The 18,787-nt window shown below is 43.8% G+C and overlaps 5 protein-coding genes across 5 annotated transcripts; 2 read left to right on the forward strand and 3 right to left on the reverse strand.

Moving 5' to 3' along the window:
- Positions 1-935: 935 nt before the first annotated feature.
- LOC128709909 (hexamerin-1.1-like) lies at positions 936-3,167 on the reverse strand. The gene is made up of 3 exons (XM_053804947.1): positions 3,054-3,167; positions 2,858-2,985; positions 936-2,780 (listed from the first exon to the last, which is right to left on the reverse strand). The coding sequence occupies exons 1-3, from the start codon at positions 3,148-3,150 to the stop codon at positions 936-938; spliced, it is 2,070 nt and encodes a 689-aa protein (XP_053660922.1). The 5' UTR covers positions 3,151-3,167.
- Positions 3,168-4,109: 942 nt separating this feature from the next.
- On the reverse strand, positions 4,110-6,337 carry LOC128718412 (hexamerin-1.1-like). The gene is made up of 3 exons (XM_053812039.1): positions 6,226-6,337; positions 6,042-6,169; positions 4,110-5,966 (listed from the first exon to the last, which is right to left on the reverse strand). The coding sequence occupies exons 1-3, from the start codon at positions 6,335-6,337 to the stop codon at positions 4,110-4,112; spliced, it is 2,097 nt and encodes a 698-aa protein (XP_053668014.1).
- Positions 6,338-8,333: 1,996 nt separating this feature from the next.
- On the reverse strand, positions 8,334-9,260 carry LOC128707631 (chymotrypsin-1-like). The gene is made up of 3 exons (XM_053802589.1): positions 9,012-9,260; positions 8,598-8,947; positions 8,334-8,526 (listed from the first exon to the last, which is right to left on the reverse strand). Exons 1-3 carry the CDS (start codon positions 9,258-9,260, stop codon positions 8,334-8,336), a joined length of 792 nt encoding a protein of 263 aa, XP_053658564.1.
- A 2,694-nt stretch (positions 9,261-11,954) lies between these two features.
- LOC128708569 (actin-related protein 8) lies at positions 11,955-13,844 on the forward strand. Its single transcript, XM_053803548.1, has 4 exons — positions 11,955-11,981; positions 12,044-13,213; positions 13,277-13,481; positions 13,546-13,844. Exons 1-4 carry the CDS (start codon positions 11,955-11,957, stop codon positions 13,842-13,844), a joined length of 1,701 nt encoding a protein of 566 aa, XP_053659523.1.
- Positions 13,845-14,360: 516 nt separating this feature from the next.
- On the forward strand, positions 14,361-15,023 carry LOC128719740 (succinate dehydrogenase cytochrome b560 subunit, mitochondrial-like). Its single transcript, XM_053813369.1, has 2 exons — positions 14,361-14,383; positions 14,522-15,023. The coding sequence occupies exons 1-2, from the start codon at positions 14,361-14,363 to the stop codon at positions 15,021-15,023; spliced, it is 525 nt and encodes a 174-aa protein (XP_053669344.1).
- The last annotated feature ends 3,764 nt before the right edge of the window (positions 15,024-18,787 follow it).

Here is an 18,787-nt window from a genome sequence, read left to right on the forward strand (position 1 = left end):
CGTCGAAGACATTCAAGCTTGTTAAATGTCAGAACATAACGAGGTGCCAAAATCGACTCCGATCACTACTTGGATGGCCTAGTGATTTGTTGCAGAATCGCTCACCCCACACCAATGAGGGTGAAGTAAACAACAAGGACTCCCTGAAGGATAGTAATGTCCAACAGGCATTCGCAATCGCCATAGTCTCTACTACCATAAAATGCACAAGAAAAAATCAAATTTCAAGAAACCAAAGTACGTCACAGACCCGAATGAAAGTTTTACCAAAAGTTTGCAGGTCACCGAAACAACTTCAGACCTAAGGTGACCTGCTGTCGGAATAAGGATGGAAATCTGGTCAGTTACTAGCCAGAGGTCATCTCGCGATTGGATCAGCATGCTGATGAATTATTAAACGATCAGTTCAACGAGAAGCTGGAGGCTCCACCATAATACCCCTGTATTTGCTGTTTTTTAGCTTATCTCTCTCACACCCACCATCCACCACCAGCGACCCACACCTTTCGGGTCCGTAACGCACTCTGGTTTCTTGAAGTTTCCGCACTCACGGGCCCTCCCAGAGTTGGTTCTTAGTGCTGTTCTAGTACATGAATGATTGTTCTTTTTTATACCTTTAAGTTTCCGTTGGTTGACCATTAGACATGACAGGCAGAAGCTTTTAATGGTACAAATACAATCTAAATAAGTAAAAACCACCCAGCACAATCGTAAAGGTTTATGGACAATCAAGATGTTTGTCATATTGGTGGATGGATCCAAAGGTCTCTTTATGCAATCAACAGCTGTGTTAAGGTAAACCTTAGCTGTTATTTTATTGTATTCAACAGTCGTTAACTCACTAAAAACCCCGAACAAGCAGTACACAAGAATTAATGGAAACAAGTATTTATTCAAATGTCATGGTAGATTTTCAGATATATCGGATCAAATGTTTAGTATGGAACGTATGGCTTGACTTCTTCGGAGTGATAGATGGTAACATCCTTGAAGTACATGTTCTTGGTGTAGAAGTAGCTAAAGTCGATGTCACGATCGAACGGATATCCGAACGGCAGATCGTCGATGTACTTCGAGCCAGAGCCAACACCGCACGAGTACGTGTAGTCGTAGGTCGAGAACTGCGGCACCTTCGGGGTGTAGTACGGGGTCACGATGAAGTAGAACGTCATGTCGTAACCGCTCGGGAGACCCTTCGGCAACAGCAGACGATCGGGGAAACCGCAGTGAGCCTCGGAGTTGTCCAGGAAGAACTTCTCGCCACCGTTGTAGGCGGTCATGATCTTCTTGTACAGCTCGGTGTAGGTCGTACGATCGCGGACACTGTAGTAGAAGTCGCGCGAGTTGCGGACGATCGTGTTCTTGCCGGTGACAAAGTCGTACAGGTACTGGTCAACCTCGACGAAGTATTTCTTCAGGTACTGCAGCTGCTTGAAGTCGTAGAACTTGGGGCCCATGTACACACGGACCACACCCTTGCCGGCGAACTCGGAGAACACATCCATGGTGTAGGTGAATGGCTTGTGGTTGATGCGCTTCTGACGGGCGAACACCGAGAAATCGAAGAACTTCTCACCTGACGCCTTCAACGGGATGACGTTGCTGACATCCGAATCGTAGTACTCAAAGTAGGTCATCAGCTTGTCAAACACGACGCTCTTGATCTCCACACCCTTGAAGTACAGCTCCTCATAGGTGTACGGCTGCAGGTAGCTCTTGAACTGATAGTAGAAGGTCAGGAAGCGGTTGTACAGCTGGTAGAAGAAGGGGTCGCGCATCGAGGTTTCGAAGTGCATCAGGGCGCTCGGGAAGTACTTGAAGAACTTCTTGCCACCGCTGTACAGCTGGCGGGCGGCCATTTCCAGATATCCGAAGTAGTCATTGTCGACGCTGTCCGGGTTGGCGAAGATCATGTTTCCGACGTATTCAACCGATTCCGGCTTACGCAGATCGATCTTGGATCCATCCTCCAGGTAGTAGTAGCCCTTGTCGATCACCTGACGAATGCGAAGTTCGTAGTCCTTCAGCAGGTTCACCTGGTAGTAGAAGTCCTTCGAAACCGAGTAGTAGTCGTTGCGCACGAAGAATGGAATGCCGTTGTAGTAGCTCAGCTTCGACCAGTAGCCAGTCTTGAGCGGGAAATCGTAATCGAACTCCTCAATCGGTCCCATGAAGTTCACTTGACGTTCCAGATAGTAGCGGGCAATCAGCTGCTGGTACATGTACATGTACAGCTCTCCACGACGGTCCTTGTACAGGTTGAACTTGTCAGTGCCAATGAAGTACGGGTAGTCCATCATGAAGTAGTAGTAGTACGCGTTCAGGCCGACATCCTCGGTGAAGTACGACAGCTTGTCCTCGCCGTAGTACTCGACGGGGTAGGTGGCGGTGTAGTTGGAGTAGACAACGTTGTACTTGCCATTGCTGACGAAGCCGAACTTCTGATCGTACAGCTTGCGGAACGTGACGCTGTGGATGACATCGGTGTTGAAGAAGTAGTACGGGTAGATCTCGTAGATGGCCGGCAGGACGAAGCCCTTCAGCTGCGGATGGTGGAAGACGGCCATGGTCACAGCGTGGATGAACATGCCCTCGTTCACATTCTCGCGAGCCCAGACAACGTTCTTGTAGAAGGTATCAAAGTCCACAGAGTTGTAGAAGAAGGTGAACAGCAAGTAGGTTTGCTTCATGTACTCCCGGCTGTAGATGGTGAACAGCTCTCCCTTGGGCAGGAAACCAGCCTTGTATTGGTTGAAGAACTCAACCACTTCTTGGAAGTTCTGCGTGCAGGAAGAATAGAATCGCAATAAGTAATGGACAAACAAACGGGAATGCAGGGCACCGGTCCTCTACGTACCACATATTTGCTCTCATCGGTGATGTAGGACTTGGTGTACGGGAAGTACTCCTCGAACTGCAACGGAAGATGAATGTTCCTCAGAACCTCGAAGAAGAACTTCTGCTTGAACAGGAAGTCCTTGTCGGCTGTTGAAACGAAGCGTATGGGTGCGGTGAAACGATGATCTTATTGGAGGCAGACGGTCTATGCTTACCATATTTCACACCGGTCACGGGTTGGGAAGCGGGATAGTAAGCACCACTGGCCAAGGCGACCAGGCCAAGTGCGATGGCTACAACAGTCAGTCTCATCTTCTACTCTCCTTTGTGGACACCACACTGTGAGTGAGGATGGGCTGGACGATTCCCATTATATACCCTAATGCACCAGATACCTTATCAGTATCGGGCACCTTGGTACTTCTTCCTTTTGAAATATTGATAGGAATGTTTTGTGCATCATGCTGCCTTCTCTTTTACATTTATTTTCACCAGATTGTTCCTATGCTTGATAACATTTGAGTTTGTGTATTTTTTCGGCAATAGCATTTGCATGTATAAATCATCTTTCCGAACCGTGCACTGTGATTACTTCACCTGAACATCACAGTTCACTCGAGTTCATAGTCTTATTTATAACCTTGAGAAGCTTTTTTGACCTTGAAAAGTCAAGGCGACTTGTAAAACACATATATATGGCTAGATTTTGTGTCTCGATGTTCAGTTACCAAGGGTCTTTGATGAAATCTGAGCCTAGAGCTCCTATCACCAAAGCTTGCATTATGGGTTCATGGTAGAGTGTTGTTAAAACTATGTTTTATTTCTAACTTCATTACTATATTAATATTTTTTTTATTCAATTGTATCGATTTCTCATTATTCTGCTTCTGTCATTTGCGTGATTAATCTACAAGAAGATTCTTAGTCTTTGAAAAATTCACGTATATTTGTTATAAATTTTATAATTTGTTTTGTTTGTTATTTGTTAGACTATAAATAGTCTTCAGAAGTCAACGTAGTGAAACAGTAATAAGAAGTGAACATTTTTCCTATATTTTCTTTTAAGTCCTTTGATTTTTTATTTAAACTTTCTTTGCACAGTTTATTATTTTTTAATATAAACAGTTAACGCATTATAGCATATGAATCATATTCATCAAAACATAAACAGAAAAACCAGGTAAACATATTAATTAAACCAATCCAATGTTGTTTATTGTTAACAATTATCGCAGCTGTTAAAGGTTACAGCTTAAACAGTTCTGTTGCCATTAGTGCGATTCGTTCGTTTGATTCCCATCGACATGGTACACCACCACATCGGTGAAGAGCATATTTTTCGTAGCGAAATTGCTAAAATTAATCTCACGATCGAAGGGAAATCCGAATGGTAACGCATCGATGTACTTCGAACCCGACCCCGTACCGCACGTGTACGTTGAATCAAAGTTGGAAAATTGCGCCATCTTCGGTGGATAGAAGGGCGTCACGATGAAGAAGAAGCTCAGCGGAAACCCGTGCGGGTGGCCCTTTGGCAGAAGCAGCCGATCGGGCCAACCACAATGCACCTCGGACATATCGAGCACAAATTGCTCCTCGCCCTTGTACGCCTTCATGATGCGCTGGTACAGCTCGGTGTACGTCGTCCTATCGCGAATATCGTAGTAGAACTCGCGCGTATTACGCTTGATCTGATTGTCGCCCACCACCAGGTCCACCGTATACTGATCCATCTCGACGAAAAACTTCTTCATGTACTGTAGCTGGTTCAGGTGGAACATTTTGGGTCCCATGTACATCCGCACGACACCCTTGCCAGCAAATTGGGCGCTGATGTTCAGCACGTAGCTGAAAGGTTTATGGTTCAGGCGCTGCTTCCGCGCATACACGCTGAAATTCCACGTCGATTGCTCTGCGCCATAGTTGAACCCGAGCCCGTTGCTAATGTCCACATCGAAAGGTTCGAAGTACGTGATCAGTTTTTCCACCGACGCCCCCTTAATCTCAACACCTTCAAACTTCAGCTGATCGACGGTGTACGGTGGTAGATAGCTTTTGAAATCCCAGTAGAAGCTCAACAGCCGCTGGTAGAGCTGATAGAACACGGGATCGCGCATCGATGTTTCGTAGTGCATCAGCACACCCGGCCAAACTTCACTGGCCGACCCGTAGTAGTCGCCCTGGGCCAATATCATCCGTGCCGTCGTTTCGATCATCTTGTAGTAGTCCACGTTCACACTGTCAACGGTGCCGCTCACGAGATTGCCCACGATATCGATCGCTTCCGGTTGCCGCAGGTTGATATGCTGTCCATCGCGCGTCACCACGTACCCCTGATCGATCGCCTGCCGAACGCGCTCCTCGTATGCTTTCAGTCCGCTCAGCTTAATGGGATCGTACGGACGCCAAAGGAAATTGTTTTCGCGCGATCGGAACGGTACGCCGTTCCAGTAGCGTAGCATTGAATAGTACCCGGTTGCAATCGGCGACTCCCAGGTAAGTTCCTGAATCGGACCCAAACCGTTGGAGCTACGCTCGAGGTAGTACCGGGCGAGAAGCTGCTGATGCATGAACAGATACAGCTCACCTCTTCGGTCGTTCTTCAAGCCGAGCTTATCGCCGCCCAGGAATGGTGCATAATCCATCATGAAGTAGTAGTAGTACGAGTTCAGGCCCACATCCTCCGTAAAGTATGACAGTGATCCTTCACCGTAGAACTGTGTCGCAAACGTGGTGGTGTAGTTGGACAGTGCCAAATTGTGCCGTTTGTTCGCGTGGAAACCGTAGCTTGGGTCCATGGCGCGCCTATTGGCCGCATCATGAAACACATCACCGTCGAAGAAGTAGTGTGGGTAAATTTCGTAGATGGCCGGTAAAATAATGCCCTGCAGATCTGCACGGTGGAGCACGGAGAGCGTCAGTGCGCTGAGGAACATTCCTTCGTTGAGGTTATGACGCGCCCAGATCACGTTCTTGTAGTACGTATCCCAATCGATCGCATTGTCGAAGAACCGGTACAGCTGCAGTGTCTGTTTGGCGTACCAGTAGTTGTAGATGGTAAATATTTGACCCTTTCTCAGCAAACCCTGCTGGTAGGTTTGTATAAACTCGTTCACTTCGGTGTAATTCTACAAGAGAGAAAGTGCGAGATTAACAGCACTGTTTGATGCTACTCCGGGGGGAGTGTAATGGACGTGACGTACCGCATATTTGCTCGGATCCGTCACCCAACGGCCGGTGAATGGGAGATACTCTTCAAACGCGATCGGTTGATGAAGATGGCGTAGAATCTCGAAGAAGAATTTCTGCTTCACAAGGAACTCCTTGTCCGCTGCAATGAAGTAGGCGATTAGTAAACGATGTTTTAAACATTTTACCCGCACTTACCATACTTGACGGACAACCCGTCCACCGTAGCCTGGGATATTGGTACGTAGGTGCCATAGCAGACCGACAGCAAGGCACAAAGGATCGCCAACCAGTGCCCCGGCAGCTGCATCGTATTAGCTACTTGTAGTTGCAAAGTTAAAACTGTGCTCGCAACATTCGCGTGCACCCGGTTTTATAGATTCGTCTGAACGGTCGCTGATAACGATGGCTTGTAATGATGACGACATTTCGGTTATATTTCGTGAATTAAACGGCATTGCATAATGAGCCGGTCGAACGCGAGATGTGTGCATTTAACCTGATAAGCTGATGTACGCCCAAGCGTTGCATAAGAGTTGTTTGAATTTGTTTGTATTGGACGTTGAACGGCATACTGAATTTAATAAGAATTCTTTTCTGACTAAAGCCAGGTTGAGCATCAAATAGGGGAACGGTTCTGCGAAATAAATAGGAAGGCAGCTCGTGCGGGGCTTGGGGCATCGTGCTCCTGTAGTAAGCGTTCAGTAGCATAGCAGAAGCGATCGGGCAAAGACGTCTCAGACTAATAAAGTAAAAAAAAAAATAACACAGCGTAGGTCCAAGTTTTTTCTTTTGGCTCCGAAATAAAATTGGTGTCGTGAATAGAACATTATACCAACAAGAGTGATGGAAGTTATTATGCGCTTTTGATTCTAGTCTATTAACGTAGCGCAGTGAGTGACGTGCTCCGGGTGTGATCAGAAGCTCGAAGGATACAAACTCATTCAGAGTGTAACAACCATTAAACGAGATGCTGCTGTAATCCTTCAGTCATCAGGGCTATGATATAGCTGAAATGAATCAGGTGTGCAAGTAACGATGGAATACAGTGGCAGAACTCTTTAAGAAGAGTGCGGAGAAGTGTAAATTACAGTGCACTGTCCTGTATGCAGTCTACAAGACCTTGTCCCAATTCGGTAGAATTCTCCAGAAATAAGGAAAGCACCAGATCTTCACACATCACCTACTCAGTACCTTACATACAGCAGCTTAAACCCAGCTATGAAAGATCATGCAGCAGTTCGAATTTCTTCGGAATCTGATAGCACGGATGTTGCAGGCTATTCAAGGGAGTTTTTGTGTCATACGAATAGCGTCTAGAGCACGATTTCTCCCGTTCTCTACAATTCCTTGGTTTCACTGACATATCTCTCGACGTACGACGATATACGAGCGATGCACGCGACGCGAGGCTTGAAGGATTAACTTAAAGATCAGTGAGACGAAACCATTCACCATAATAGAGGTCAACTGGGAGGCGGAGTATCAGTAAAGGACGACGATGTTAAGACAGTTTTGCAGTTTTTCTACTTTTATACGATTGTAACTTCGAAAAACACAATAAGCATCCATATTCGTAAGTGCTGGACAGCTAGACATACTACCAGCACTCCATAAACCTCTACGATGCACAACATTACATCAAGTTGCGGAATGCAGTATATATCGCACTAGAAGAACATGCATAGTATTAGACTAACCTGCAAGAAGACGACAATTTTATCCTTGTTTGTAAGTGGTGGATGCTGCGTACTACGGAGATCTTTGGCGATTTTTTGTGGGCATGGTGGCAGGAGAAAGGGAGCAAGGAACCGAAACACGGATGGTACCTTGGATGGAGAACTGCAGCCATAAACCAATATTCCAGGAAACAGACACCATGAGTAAGAACAGGGTTTGATATTTATCCAACTGTTGTTCTGCTTCCACGAACTCGCGCTGCGGTTTGTACTTATTTTGCCCTTATTAACCCATTTATTCTTGTGTAACCTTCTTAATGCTCTTCTGAATTTAGATTAAAAAAAGATCACATAGTTGTGCAAAAAGGGGTTTTTATTTATTGGAGGAACACCATTAAAGACCTATTAAATGTTGGGATACAATTTCTGTATATCTATATTCGGAAACCCTGTCTTCAATGTGTGCTAATAGTTTAGTTTGGCAACTCTGCTTTGACGGCACAAGAAGCATTTTGGTTGAAATATTTCATGTTATTATTTAGTTGTACTTGAACATTTGAAGAATAAACATCAGTCGAAGCACAGCTCTCCGAAGTGTCGCGTTAATTTAATGATAGATTCTCATTATTAAATACCTGTGCTTAATTTGATAAAAGATCGTATGCTGTTTGCAAAAATCTTGGTGAACACTGCAGGCTTAGTTTTATCACAGCGTGAACTACCCCACGACACAATACCATACAAACGATCCTCACAAACGAGGGGACCTCCACTGTCACCCGCGCACGTATCAGCAGCTTCACCCCGTGCGCAGATCATGCTGCGGACAAGTGTAAAAAGATGGGTTCGAGACATCATTCCCGTTTTGCAACGTCAATATCCAGTACCTACCTGGAAGTAATAGCAAGCGGATGCCATTGCACACGACAGGTTCTCGGGGTGATGAGCTGAAGCGACCCAACTTGCAGTGTGTTGGATACGGCGTTCGTTCTAGCGTTGGCTATACCCCAACCAGTAATGTTACAAACTGCAGAGGATGATGACGAAGACGTGGAAGGTTCTGCACTCTGCAACGTTATAGGTGCTACATTCTGATGCCCACTGAACTCGCTGCTGATCTCAATGATCGCTACGTCATTATCATTGATGCTGTCGTTATAGTTGGGGTGTATCAGAACACGTTCAGCACTAAATACCACACTCGTGCCCGTTTGTGTTGTACAGCCACCATGCAAAGAAATCTGAAACCGGCAGCTAGCATTAGTTAAACGGCTCTTAATTCGCAACCTTCAACAGGATCAGTACCTTTTTTGCATCCGACACACCGTACACACAGTGGGCAGCAGTGAGAGCGTGCTTATTCCCTATCACTACTGCACTACAGGTAGCGTATCCACTTTTGCGCAAAAGCAGCATATGCGGATGATCCTTTATGTCTGCATTGCGTCCACCTACAATCCGGCCAGACCTTTGCTCTGCTTCACTAAAGCCAGCGGCGTAGAGGAATAGCAGCACACACACGGAAAACTGGAAATATCTTTCATTGACGGGCATTGCTCTACCGGACGATAAATTGTTAACAACTAACCAGGCAAGCTACCATTCTGCTTGAATCGTGCAAATCTGGACACGTTGTTGATACAGGTGCATGAACCAGCGTAAACAAACGTGTTCAAACTTTCTGCCAAGCCTCTTCTAGTGAATGAGGAGCGGATACAGTTCCGAAATGATACCAATATTTACCGATACATTGCATCTTACCAGAATCCATATATTTTAGAATGCTCGCGTGAGTTTCGTGAAGTACATCTTAGCAACATGGTGTTTTAGTTTCCACATAGTATGTGTTCTACGAGACTAACAAAGAACAAGAACAATGGGTGAATCTACTTCTGGGGCAATTATATTACTAATACAGTAGTGTGCAGTGGCTTAAATTCGCCAGGGTTTATGAGCGACAGGCTCAAAACCAGTGGGAGATATAGCTTTTGGCGGAGTAGGCGGTGGTTTGGGGTACCGTTGGAATAGGAAGAATAAGGTCCGGAGAAATAAGGGAGTGGAAACAAGCAGACTACAGTGTCCTCGGAACTACAAACAAGCACTGATCTTCGGATTTACATCCTCCAAGATTGATCTTCAGCTGATCTTCATGCGCTAAAGCAATGCTAAATACAGCGTTCTTGTTGCGCTAAAGCAGCACTATTGCAGCGCTAAGTCAGTGCTAATGCAGCACTAATAAAGCGTTATTGCAATGCTAATGAAATACCAACATGCAACAATTTTGCATTCTTGGGATGGTTTCGTTATTTATAAAAATCACTGATGTTGCTTATACCTGATTCACATTCATTGTGATGTAGTAAATTTACAGAAAAAATCTAAATTTACAAGTAGAGTTTCGAAGAAATTTAAGTGTGTGTAATTCAATACACACCATACCGTATCAACAATATACACAATATTAATAAGATGCTCAGCCACAGAGCGAGGGTTGAGTTCGTCGGCGCTGTTGCAAAGTTTTGGACGCGTAGCGAGGGCGACTATGTGGCCATTCTGATGTTCCTTCAAACGGCGAATTTTAAGTTTTATACTCCCGATCACCACTTCATCCACCAGGGATTGTCATAAACTGCTGAAAAGGAGCAAAGTCAAGCGCTATAGGCGGAGGATCTGAAGATGACAGCGGTTTACTGCATGAAACGCCACTACGAGGGAAATGGAGCGACAGGCAGATGCGTGTACCTTTTCCATCAGTAGAAGGGCACCAAGACTGTTAGTTGCGACCTATAGTGTGAAGGTACTTCGGTCGCGTACGTTTATCGCGAAAACGGATCTCTTTCTCGAGACTCAAAAGATTGTAACTTTCGTGGGTTACTTTAGAGAAGACCAAAACGCAGTGCATCTCGGGCAAACATCCGTTCTCGAACCCTTGTTGGTTACAACCAATTTTCAACCAAGACTAAACGCTTTAAACAGGCGGAGGTTTCTTTCAACGGATTACTTCGGAGAAGACCAACTGCAACTTGCATCGGGCAAACATCCGTTCTCGAATCCTGTCAAGATCTCTACCAAATCAAAGACGAAGCCGATCGTTCTGTGCCTGGTGTAAAAAAGAATGATTTATTCTAAAATTTCGTTTCTTATATACTAGTTTCATAACAGTGTATTGGTGAATGCAGTATTGTAATTTTCAAACGTGTTGGTGAAATCGGTCGCGACCTTTCTTTCCTACGCTATTCTCATGTTGATTCTAAACAAATAATTAGCCTAAAGTCAAGTGCTATATCGTTGATAAACGATCAAGGATGCAATGTTTTACTTAAACATGTGTTAGGAATACATATCCTGGCCGCTTAACAATTTGTTTTGACTGAACGTGGCTCTTTTTATGGCCGATCCTTCGTTACTTAGCTTTATGGCTTGACCGATTGTAGCTATTGCATTCGTATGGTTTGTTTCGTTGCGTTGCTCTTGCCTTTGCGCTATTTTTTCCATTACCTTATGCCCGCACGCTTGTTTCCGTTCTCATGAATCGCGCCTTTCGATGTTAATATGTTTATTTAGACAAACGATAACGATCCCTTCACAGATTACAAGTTAAACGCATCGTTTTCAAATTAATAATCAAATGAGTTTCGTAACATAAATTTTGTCTCGTTCTCAACAAAGACACTGGCAGCGCTTGGAGAGATCCTTACCATCTTGTGCGTCTGAGACCGATGGGAGTGGACTGTGGTAGATGATGTGCCTCCATTCAATGGATGTGAAGCTTTGGATTTGTTCTATCATAAAAAAAAGAATTATTAAGAAGAAGAACCTGTAAGAATTATTGAATCAATGAATGTAGCAGTTCAGTTATTGCTCCCATTCCGACGAGTAGTTTCGTTCCAACCATCGTTCAGACTTCGGCTCTGATGAGATGGAAATGTAAAAGTTTAATAACCTTATGTAACAAAATTGAATCTCCTGTAAATATCATACTGCACACATTTTTGTCAGAAATACTGTATATAAATCTACAATACTTCGCAATGGTTCAACACACTTAAGGATCGCTGTTTCTATCGTTGATGCTCGTTAAGGGCTGCTATTCTGCTCGTTGGGTACTGCGTTTATACCACACCGTTTGACAGCTACCTACCGACAGTAGAGCCTTGGATTCAGCGTTTGCTTTGTTTACAAACTAAACCGGTGGAACGGTTGCCGGTGTTGTAGCAATTCAACAGTGTATCGGAAGAAGCTTAAACCATGTCCACGTTAAAAGAAGCAGCCGAAGTACAGCATTGCGTTTTAGTTAACACACACAACGATTTCATTCCGTCATTTTCTTATTTCAGCACCACATTCAAGCACAAAACATCATTGTAATCCATCCTGGGTCGTACTACCTTCGCATCGGTCGTGCATCGGATGTGAATCCCGTCCGAATCCTGCACGCTATCGCGCGTCGTCGCAAACCGGGTGGAGCAACCCACCGAGACTATGTGCTGCCACCGGTAGTTGAGAAAAGCAAAGAGTTATTACAGGAGCTGGAAGATTGCCGGCTGCAGATAACGCACACCCTACAATCCTGTGTGCAATCGAATGGACAGCGTCGGTACGCTACAGCACCGCAACAAATCGCCGCGTTCAATAGACGTTCGCAGCCGGAAGTTGTGCCAGACAATGACACCGAGTGGCACGATAAGGATGGAGGCGACGTGGTGATAGGGGAGGATGTGCTACTGCTCAACCCGGGCGGAGAGTATAACGTACATTTTCCGATCCGACGGGGCGAACTAAATCTGCACACCGGTGTTGGTGGTTCACTGTTTGCGATCATGTCCGACCTACAGACGATCTGGGAGCATGTGCTTCACACCCGGCTCCATATCAAACCGAGTGAGATGCGACAGTATCGAGCGGTACTTGTAATACCGGACATTTATAATCGAGCGCACTTGCGAGAGTACGTTACGCTTTTGCTGAATCAGATCGGATTCGGGTGCTGTTTTTTGGTGCAGGATCACGTAGCGGCCACGTTCGGTGCCGGACTCGGGTACGCGTGTGTAGTCGATGTTGGTGATGAGAAAACGTCGGTTTCGTGTGTTGAGGATGGAATTTCTCATCCAAACACCCGGGTGAGGTTCGATTATGGTGGAGCGGACGTTACGCAGGTGTTTTACTGGTTACTGCAGAAGTGTGCCTTTCCCTACCGGGAATGCAACGAACAAACGCCCCTAGATGGTGTGTTGTTGCGACGGTTAAAGGAAGACTTCGGGCATGTCAACGTGGACGTTTGTGGATCGGTCGAAAAATCATTTACCGTTCAGCATCCGGGAACGTCGAAACGGAACTACACGCTGCAAGTAGGCGACGAGGCAATGGTTGCTCCGTTAAGTATCTTTTTCACCGAACTGCTTGCTATCACGGGTGCAAACCGAACCGCTCCAAAGACACAGAAATGGTGCTCTTCACAGCCACATCCGGAGGATTGCTTCGATGCAGAATATCTAAGAGAAACTGGGGTAAGCACGAACGGGGAACTATTACCACATGCAATTTGGCTATCAATTTCCCGTCGATTTCAGCGTCGCAATAAGGAAAATTTAGAACAATCGGCCATTGATAGCGGAGCACTGGCAAACACGGAAGCGCCGGATGAAGATCTCGTGGTCGACGGGTTGGAACAGGAGCGTGAACGTGAGACGAAAGCGAATGATCGCGATTATCTGCTGCCCGGTGGACAATTGGTAGGGTTGGACCAGGCCGTCATTCAAAGCATCGAGCGTTGTTGTAAGTAAAGCGTGGTATTTACGGTTGGTCGCCACCTGCTGATATTGCTTTTTCTCGGTTATAGCAAGCGACGAACTGAAGCGCAAAATGTACGGCTGCATCTTAATCGTTGGAGGTGGGATCAAATTTCCCTGCATAGGCAGCTGGTTGCAGAGTCAGCTGGCACGCAAAATACCCGCCGGCTACCGGTCGGAGCAGAGCATTGTTTCGAGTCCGAAAGATATGGATCCGGAGATTACCAGCTGGAAGGGTGCCGCCGTAATGTCCTGTCTGGAAAGTGTGGTTGAACTGTGGCTTACCGAACCCGAATGGACCCGATATGGGTTGCGCATTTTGCGCGAAAAAGCCGTCTTTATGTGGTAGTAGGTGGAATGTAGCTAAAAAGTATTGTTTAAAGCATGCAATAAATTTTAAACACCATGCTAAGATGATAAATGCATATAATTTTCAGTTTCGTAACGGAACGTTACTCTCCTAACGACAATTCGGGTAAAACCATCACAGTCGGTGCATTCCATGCAATATTTTTTCTTGGAAGAAACTAAATTATTGAAAAATCTATGCATTATATTTGCTTTTTCGTTAAGAAACAGGCTCGTGCTACATTTTTCTTATTCTATATTATGCACTTTATGTAAACGATTGACTTAAGTTTAAATTAATATTTTTCTCCCACCGAATGTACCGACACTTGCTGGCAACTGCTGAATGCTCACAATAGTTGACAGCTGTCAAACCTTGCACAACAGCAAAAGACGATTCTGTTTTTCTTGTTTAGCAAAACACACAACACTACTTCTTTTCCCCCGAACGGCCTTGCGTTCAGTGACGAGTATTCTTTCGAAATTTCCTTTAAAACAATCCGATCACAGCACCATTATGGCCGCATCTCTGCTGCTGAGGTAAGTCACGAGGCATGGCAAATGAATTGCCTCCAGCAACGGATTCATAACCACTCGCGGGCTGCTACCTGGTGAAATTACATAATGTTATAATTTGCGTCCCCGTGTGTGGTGGTTGTTCTGTGTTTCTTTTTTTAGGAACGCTTGCCGTCGTTCGTTGCTGCAGGGTTACGGAAGTAATATCACCCTTCCCTTGGTAGCAGCACGTTCGATCGTCCTGAAGCCGGCACAATCGGACGTCCGTCCTGGCGAGTCGCACGACGACCGAAATGCACGTCTGAAGCGACCTCAGTCACCACATCTGACCATCTACAGCTTCCAGCTGACCAGCATGCTTTCGATTACGCACCGTTTCACCGGACTGGCGCTGACCGGGTACATTACCGCACTTGGGCTCGGTGCGCTGGCTATGCCCCACGACGCCACACACTACCTGACGATGCTGGAAGGACTGAGCGCTCCGACGCTAATTGCGCTCAAGTTCACGCTTGCTTACCCGTTCGCGTACCACACGGTGAACGGTGTGCGCCATCTGTTCTGGGACTTGGGCAAGTTCCTTACCATCAAGGAGGTGTACACTACCGGTTACACGATGCTGGGTGTCTCCGGTGTGCTGGCCGGTTTGTTGACAGCGCTGTAGGAAAAGGAATACACATCCTGCTCCTTTGGCGTGCATGTAAATTAACACGAATGTTGCAAGGTAACGCGAAATGGTGGCACACTTTCGAAAAAAAACCTGTCTAATTTATTGAAAACCCTTTGCATAGTAGTGGAGGCAAAATTGTCGAAACAATAAATACCAAATTGACCCAAACCAAACGCTTTTGAACGGTGTCGTTAAACCCATCACACTGCACATTACTTTTCGTGTAGCAAATCATCATCATTATCAATTGTATATTTCCAATACGTAGCTTAAATAAATTCTAACACTAAATTCGTTCAATTATAAGCCAAATAAAAAAATCAAATCTACAAGTACACGAAATGATGTTATCAAATTTAATTTGTTACAGAGAATACAAATGCTTGGCGATGAAACACACATCCAAATATACTTACTTAACTTATCAGGCATAATACGTATCTAAATCCTTTTCAATCAGATCAGATCAGAATCTAAGGAACACTAGACACTAATGAGGGCACTACATTTATGATAGAACAACAACCAATCACAGTTATGCTCTGTAAAAAACCCTTACTTCCCTTATAGTGGTAATGTTTTGGGTCTAAGAAATCGATCATAAAATATACATTACATTAGCACCAAGGACATTACCAATATGTTGATTGATAAATGGTAACATGGTGATAACAGCATCCATTAAATCCGTGCCATCGCATTCTCCAAATATTTTAGACAGTTGCTTCGAACCAATAGTTTAATCCGATCGAGTGTTTGATCTTCGAGCCTTGGGGAACAAAACCCCTTCAATTTCCTGAAGGTTACGCGTCTCGATAGCGATCTTTAGCTAATATTTTATTACTCTTTCTACTCCAAATCCTATCGATCGGTAACGTACTTCAATGGGTCAATGGGTGATTTTGTCGCTTCGAAATATGTAGTCTACAAATCTCATTGCTCTTTCAATAATGCTACCAAGGTAGATCCTGATCCTAAGATCCTGGACGATCTTATCTTGTAGGTGTTATTAAATTCATTAATTCTCTTTACTTAGTGATCGAGGTATTCACCCTGCATTGAATAGATAAATGATCCTCATGATCATTTATTATTAAAAATCAATCTGTTTTGTAATCGTTTCATCGGTTTCGGATTTCGTGGAAATTGTATCAAAACGACACCAAACAACCAATCACCAGATTCATACATTTACTTCACTTTTTCACTTTTTTTTATTAATCGCAATATGTTTTTTGTTGTTCTTGTTTGTTAATTTTATAAAATTTGTAGGTTATCTATAATAATGTACGTGTGTATGTGTGTATTTTAATAGTCTATGTACTTTTTTTGTTTTCGTGTGTGTGAGTGTGTATGTTTTGCAAGTATCTTTATGTGTCACTTTCTTTTCATTTTTATTTATTCTTTAAGCCAAAAATTCGCGATAATACACATGTGTATTTACCTGTCTTTGTGTGTGTGTTTTTTTTTTTTCGTGTTTGTCCTATTATTTTCTTTTCTCTTTTTTGGATCTACTTCATTAACTGTGTGTGTGTGTAGATTGTTTAATTAATCTCTATCGTTCATCGTTCATCTACCACACTACACCCCCTTCACAAACCACTGAACTCCTCCACAGTACCGACCGTGTGCCCATCCACCCTCTCGTCTATTGTACGCTATATGCTTTCATTTTGAATCACTCGAATTGGTTACGGTCCTTAGCCACCATTGTCCCTCTGTCTCTCTTTTTTTGCTGTCCTTGTTGTCATCTTTTCCTTATCTGCGCTCCTACCTGGCCGACCAAATCCGTTCAATTAATTTCTCCTAATATTAGCTTTTGTTTGTTTGTGTTTTTCTTGCTGTCTTATCTTTTCTTAACGCAGTGACGCACCACTTTCTATCTTTAATCATCTCTTGGCGTATAATAAGATAATTGTATATGTGTGGGTGTGTCTGTGTGTGTGTATATATATCAATAGGCGCATTCTGCACGTCTTATCGTAAAAAGGTAAATAAAAGTAATACTACAAAATTATAGTTAACATAAAATCACAAATCATCTATTATAGTAGTAGCATAGATGCATTTCCCACCAATAGCTTCGTCGTATATGTATGCATAATGCGCGTGTCCTGTGGTGCATGCCTATTTGTATGTTGTGTCCTATTCACCATTGATCGCGGTGCGCATCTCTTCCTTGCTAAAATCCTTCCTCTGACCTCTTCCAGCTAAACCTTCGCACCACATCATTGTTGTCTCACAAGCGCATTCATCTAAAACGCAATGTAAATTCTAGTGCTGTGTGTGTATGTACTCTGTCAAGAAGTGATCGAAGAAACGGTTAAAAATCGATTCCTTGGTTGGAGTACATATCGAAAAGAGGCATCATCATATACGCACAATACCACACATCCTAAATCCCTTCCCCGGGAGGGTAGGCCCTCTGCCATCGTGACACAAAAAGGATCACAGTTCAAAATGAGGAGTTTTCTTATACGCGCCAATGCTCAATCCTTCCTTTCCGATCTTGCCGCCCCCTTTCATATCGGTCTAAAACCCTATAGCTGTACCACCGTAATTAGCGAAATGGAGAAGAAAAGCGATGTTAATAAAAAAGCATTTACATTCAAAGTGTGCGATCAACTGATCCATTCTTTTGCAAACCAAAAACCTAACATGTGATGGCGAATTAAATCTAAAAGAATAAAACGCTCGTGTGCTACCAAGAGACAAGAAGCCTAATTTAATTCGCACACACGCACGCACAGAGGTTAAAACATATTTGCTTGCCATCCTTTTTACACTGCTGACCATATTCTCGCTCTCCGCGTTACTGGTGTCCCTTTTGTTTGTTAATACTGCTTATTACGTTTGACAATTTGCATGCCTTTATGCGGTTCCGATATAGAACAGGGAAGAAGAAAAGTACCATATATGTTGTGGAAGTCGAAATTTGTATCTGCGGTTCAATGGAGGAACGCAGAAACTGAAACATTCAGTAACGAGTGTATCAGACAAATGTGTTTAATCTGCTCTCAACTTGCTCTCTTTCTTGTTTTGTTATTGGCCTGAATTTTTCATATTCATCGTTCCTTTTCACTTGATCTCGTTCGCTACCTCTTCACTTCTATTTGTTGTTGCGTTGTCACAATTACTGTTTTCTTTAATGTATTCTTACTATTTAAATTACCTCATTTACCAGTCACCGATGTTTCGCAGCAGTTGCCGAAGAGTTTGTACAGACGATAGAACTATGAGAAAACTTTACTAAAAAAAAGTCCATAGGTTATATTAATCAATTTGTTCTAGTCATAAAGGTTTACGGGTTAAAACAACTGCTTGAGTAATGATAGTTCACAACTCTATAGCGAGTACAGAACCTTTGTTCTTGTTATTGAAATAAACATTTTAAACCAAAGATGGTTTTTTCTATAACTGGTTATTATCTCGGTTTGTAATGTAGCCATTACATCTGAGACTCGGAAAGAATGTGAGAAGTTACGAAAAATCTATCATCTGTACAAATCCTTACACGTTTAAGCCGCTGTGTTGTTGCGTGATTTGCTTTCCTTTTTTACTCTGTGTTGTGTCTGAATTGTCCTCCTGTATTGCATATGTTCGCGAGTCGTTGCAATTTTATTTACTTTCTTTGTAGATGTTGTCTATGTTTTTTGAACAAAAATCTTCTTATTATATTTGTGTGCGTATGTTTTTTTAGTTGATTTGTTATTGATTTTGTTTACTTGTTTTGTTTTTCTTTTCTGCTCCGTGACCGC

The sequence above is a fragment of the Anopheles marshallii genome, chromosome 2 (assembly GCF_943734725.1).
Source record: "Anopheles marshallii chromosome 2, idAnoMarsDA_429_01, whole genome shotgun sequence".
Lineage (NCBI taxonomy): Eukaryota > Metazoa > Arthropoda > Insecta > Diptera > Culicidae > Anopheles > Anopheles marshallii.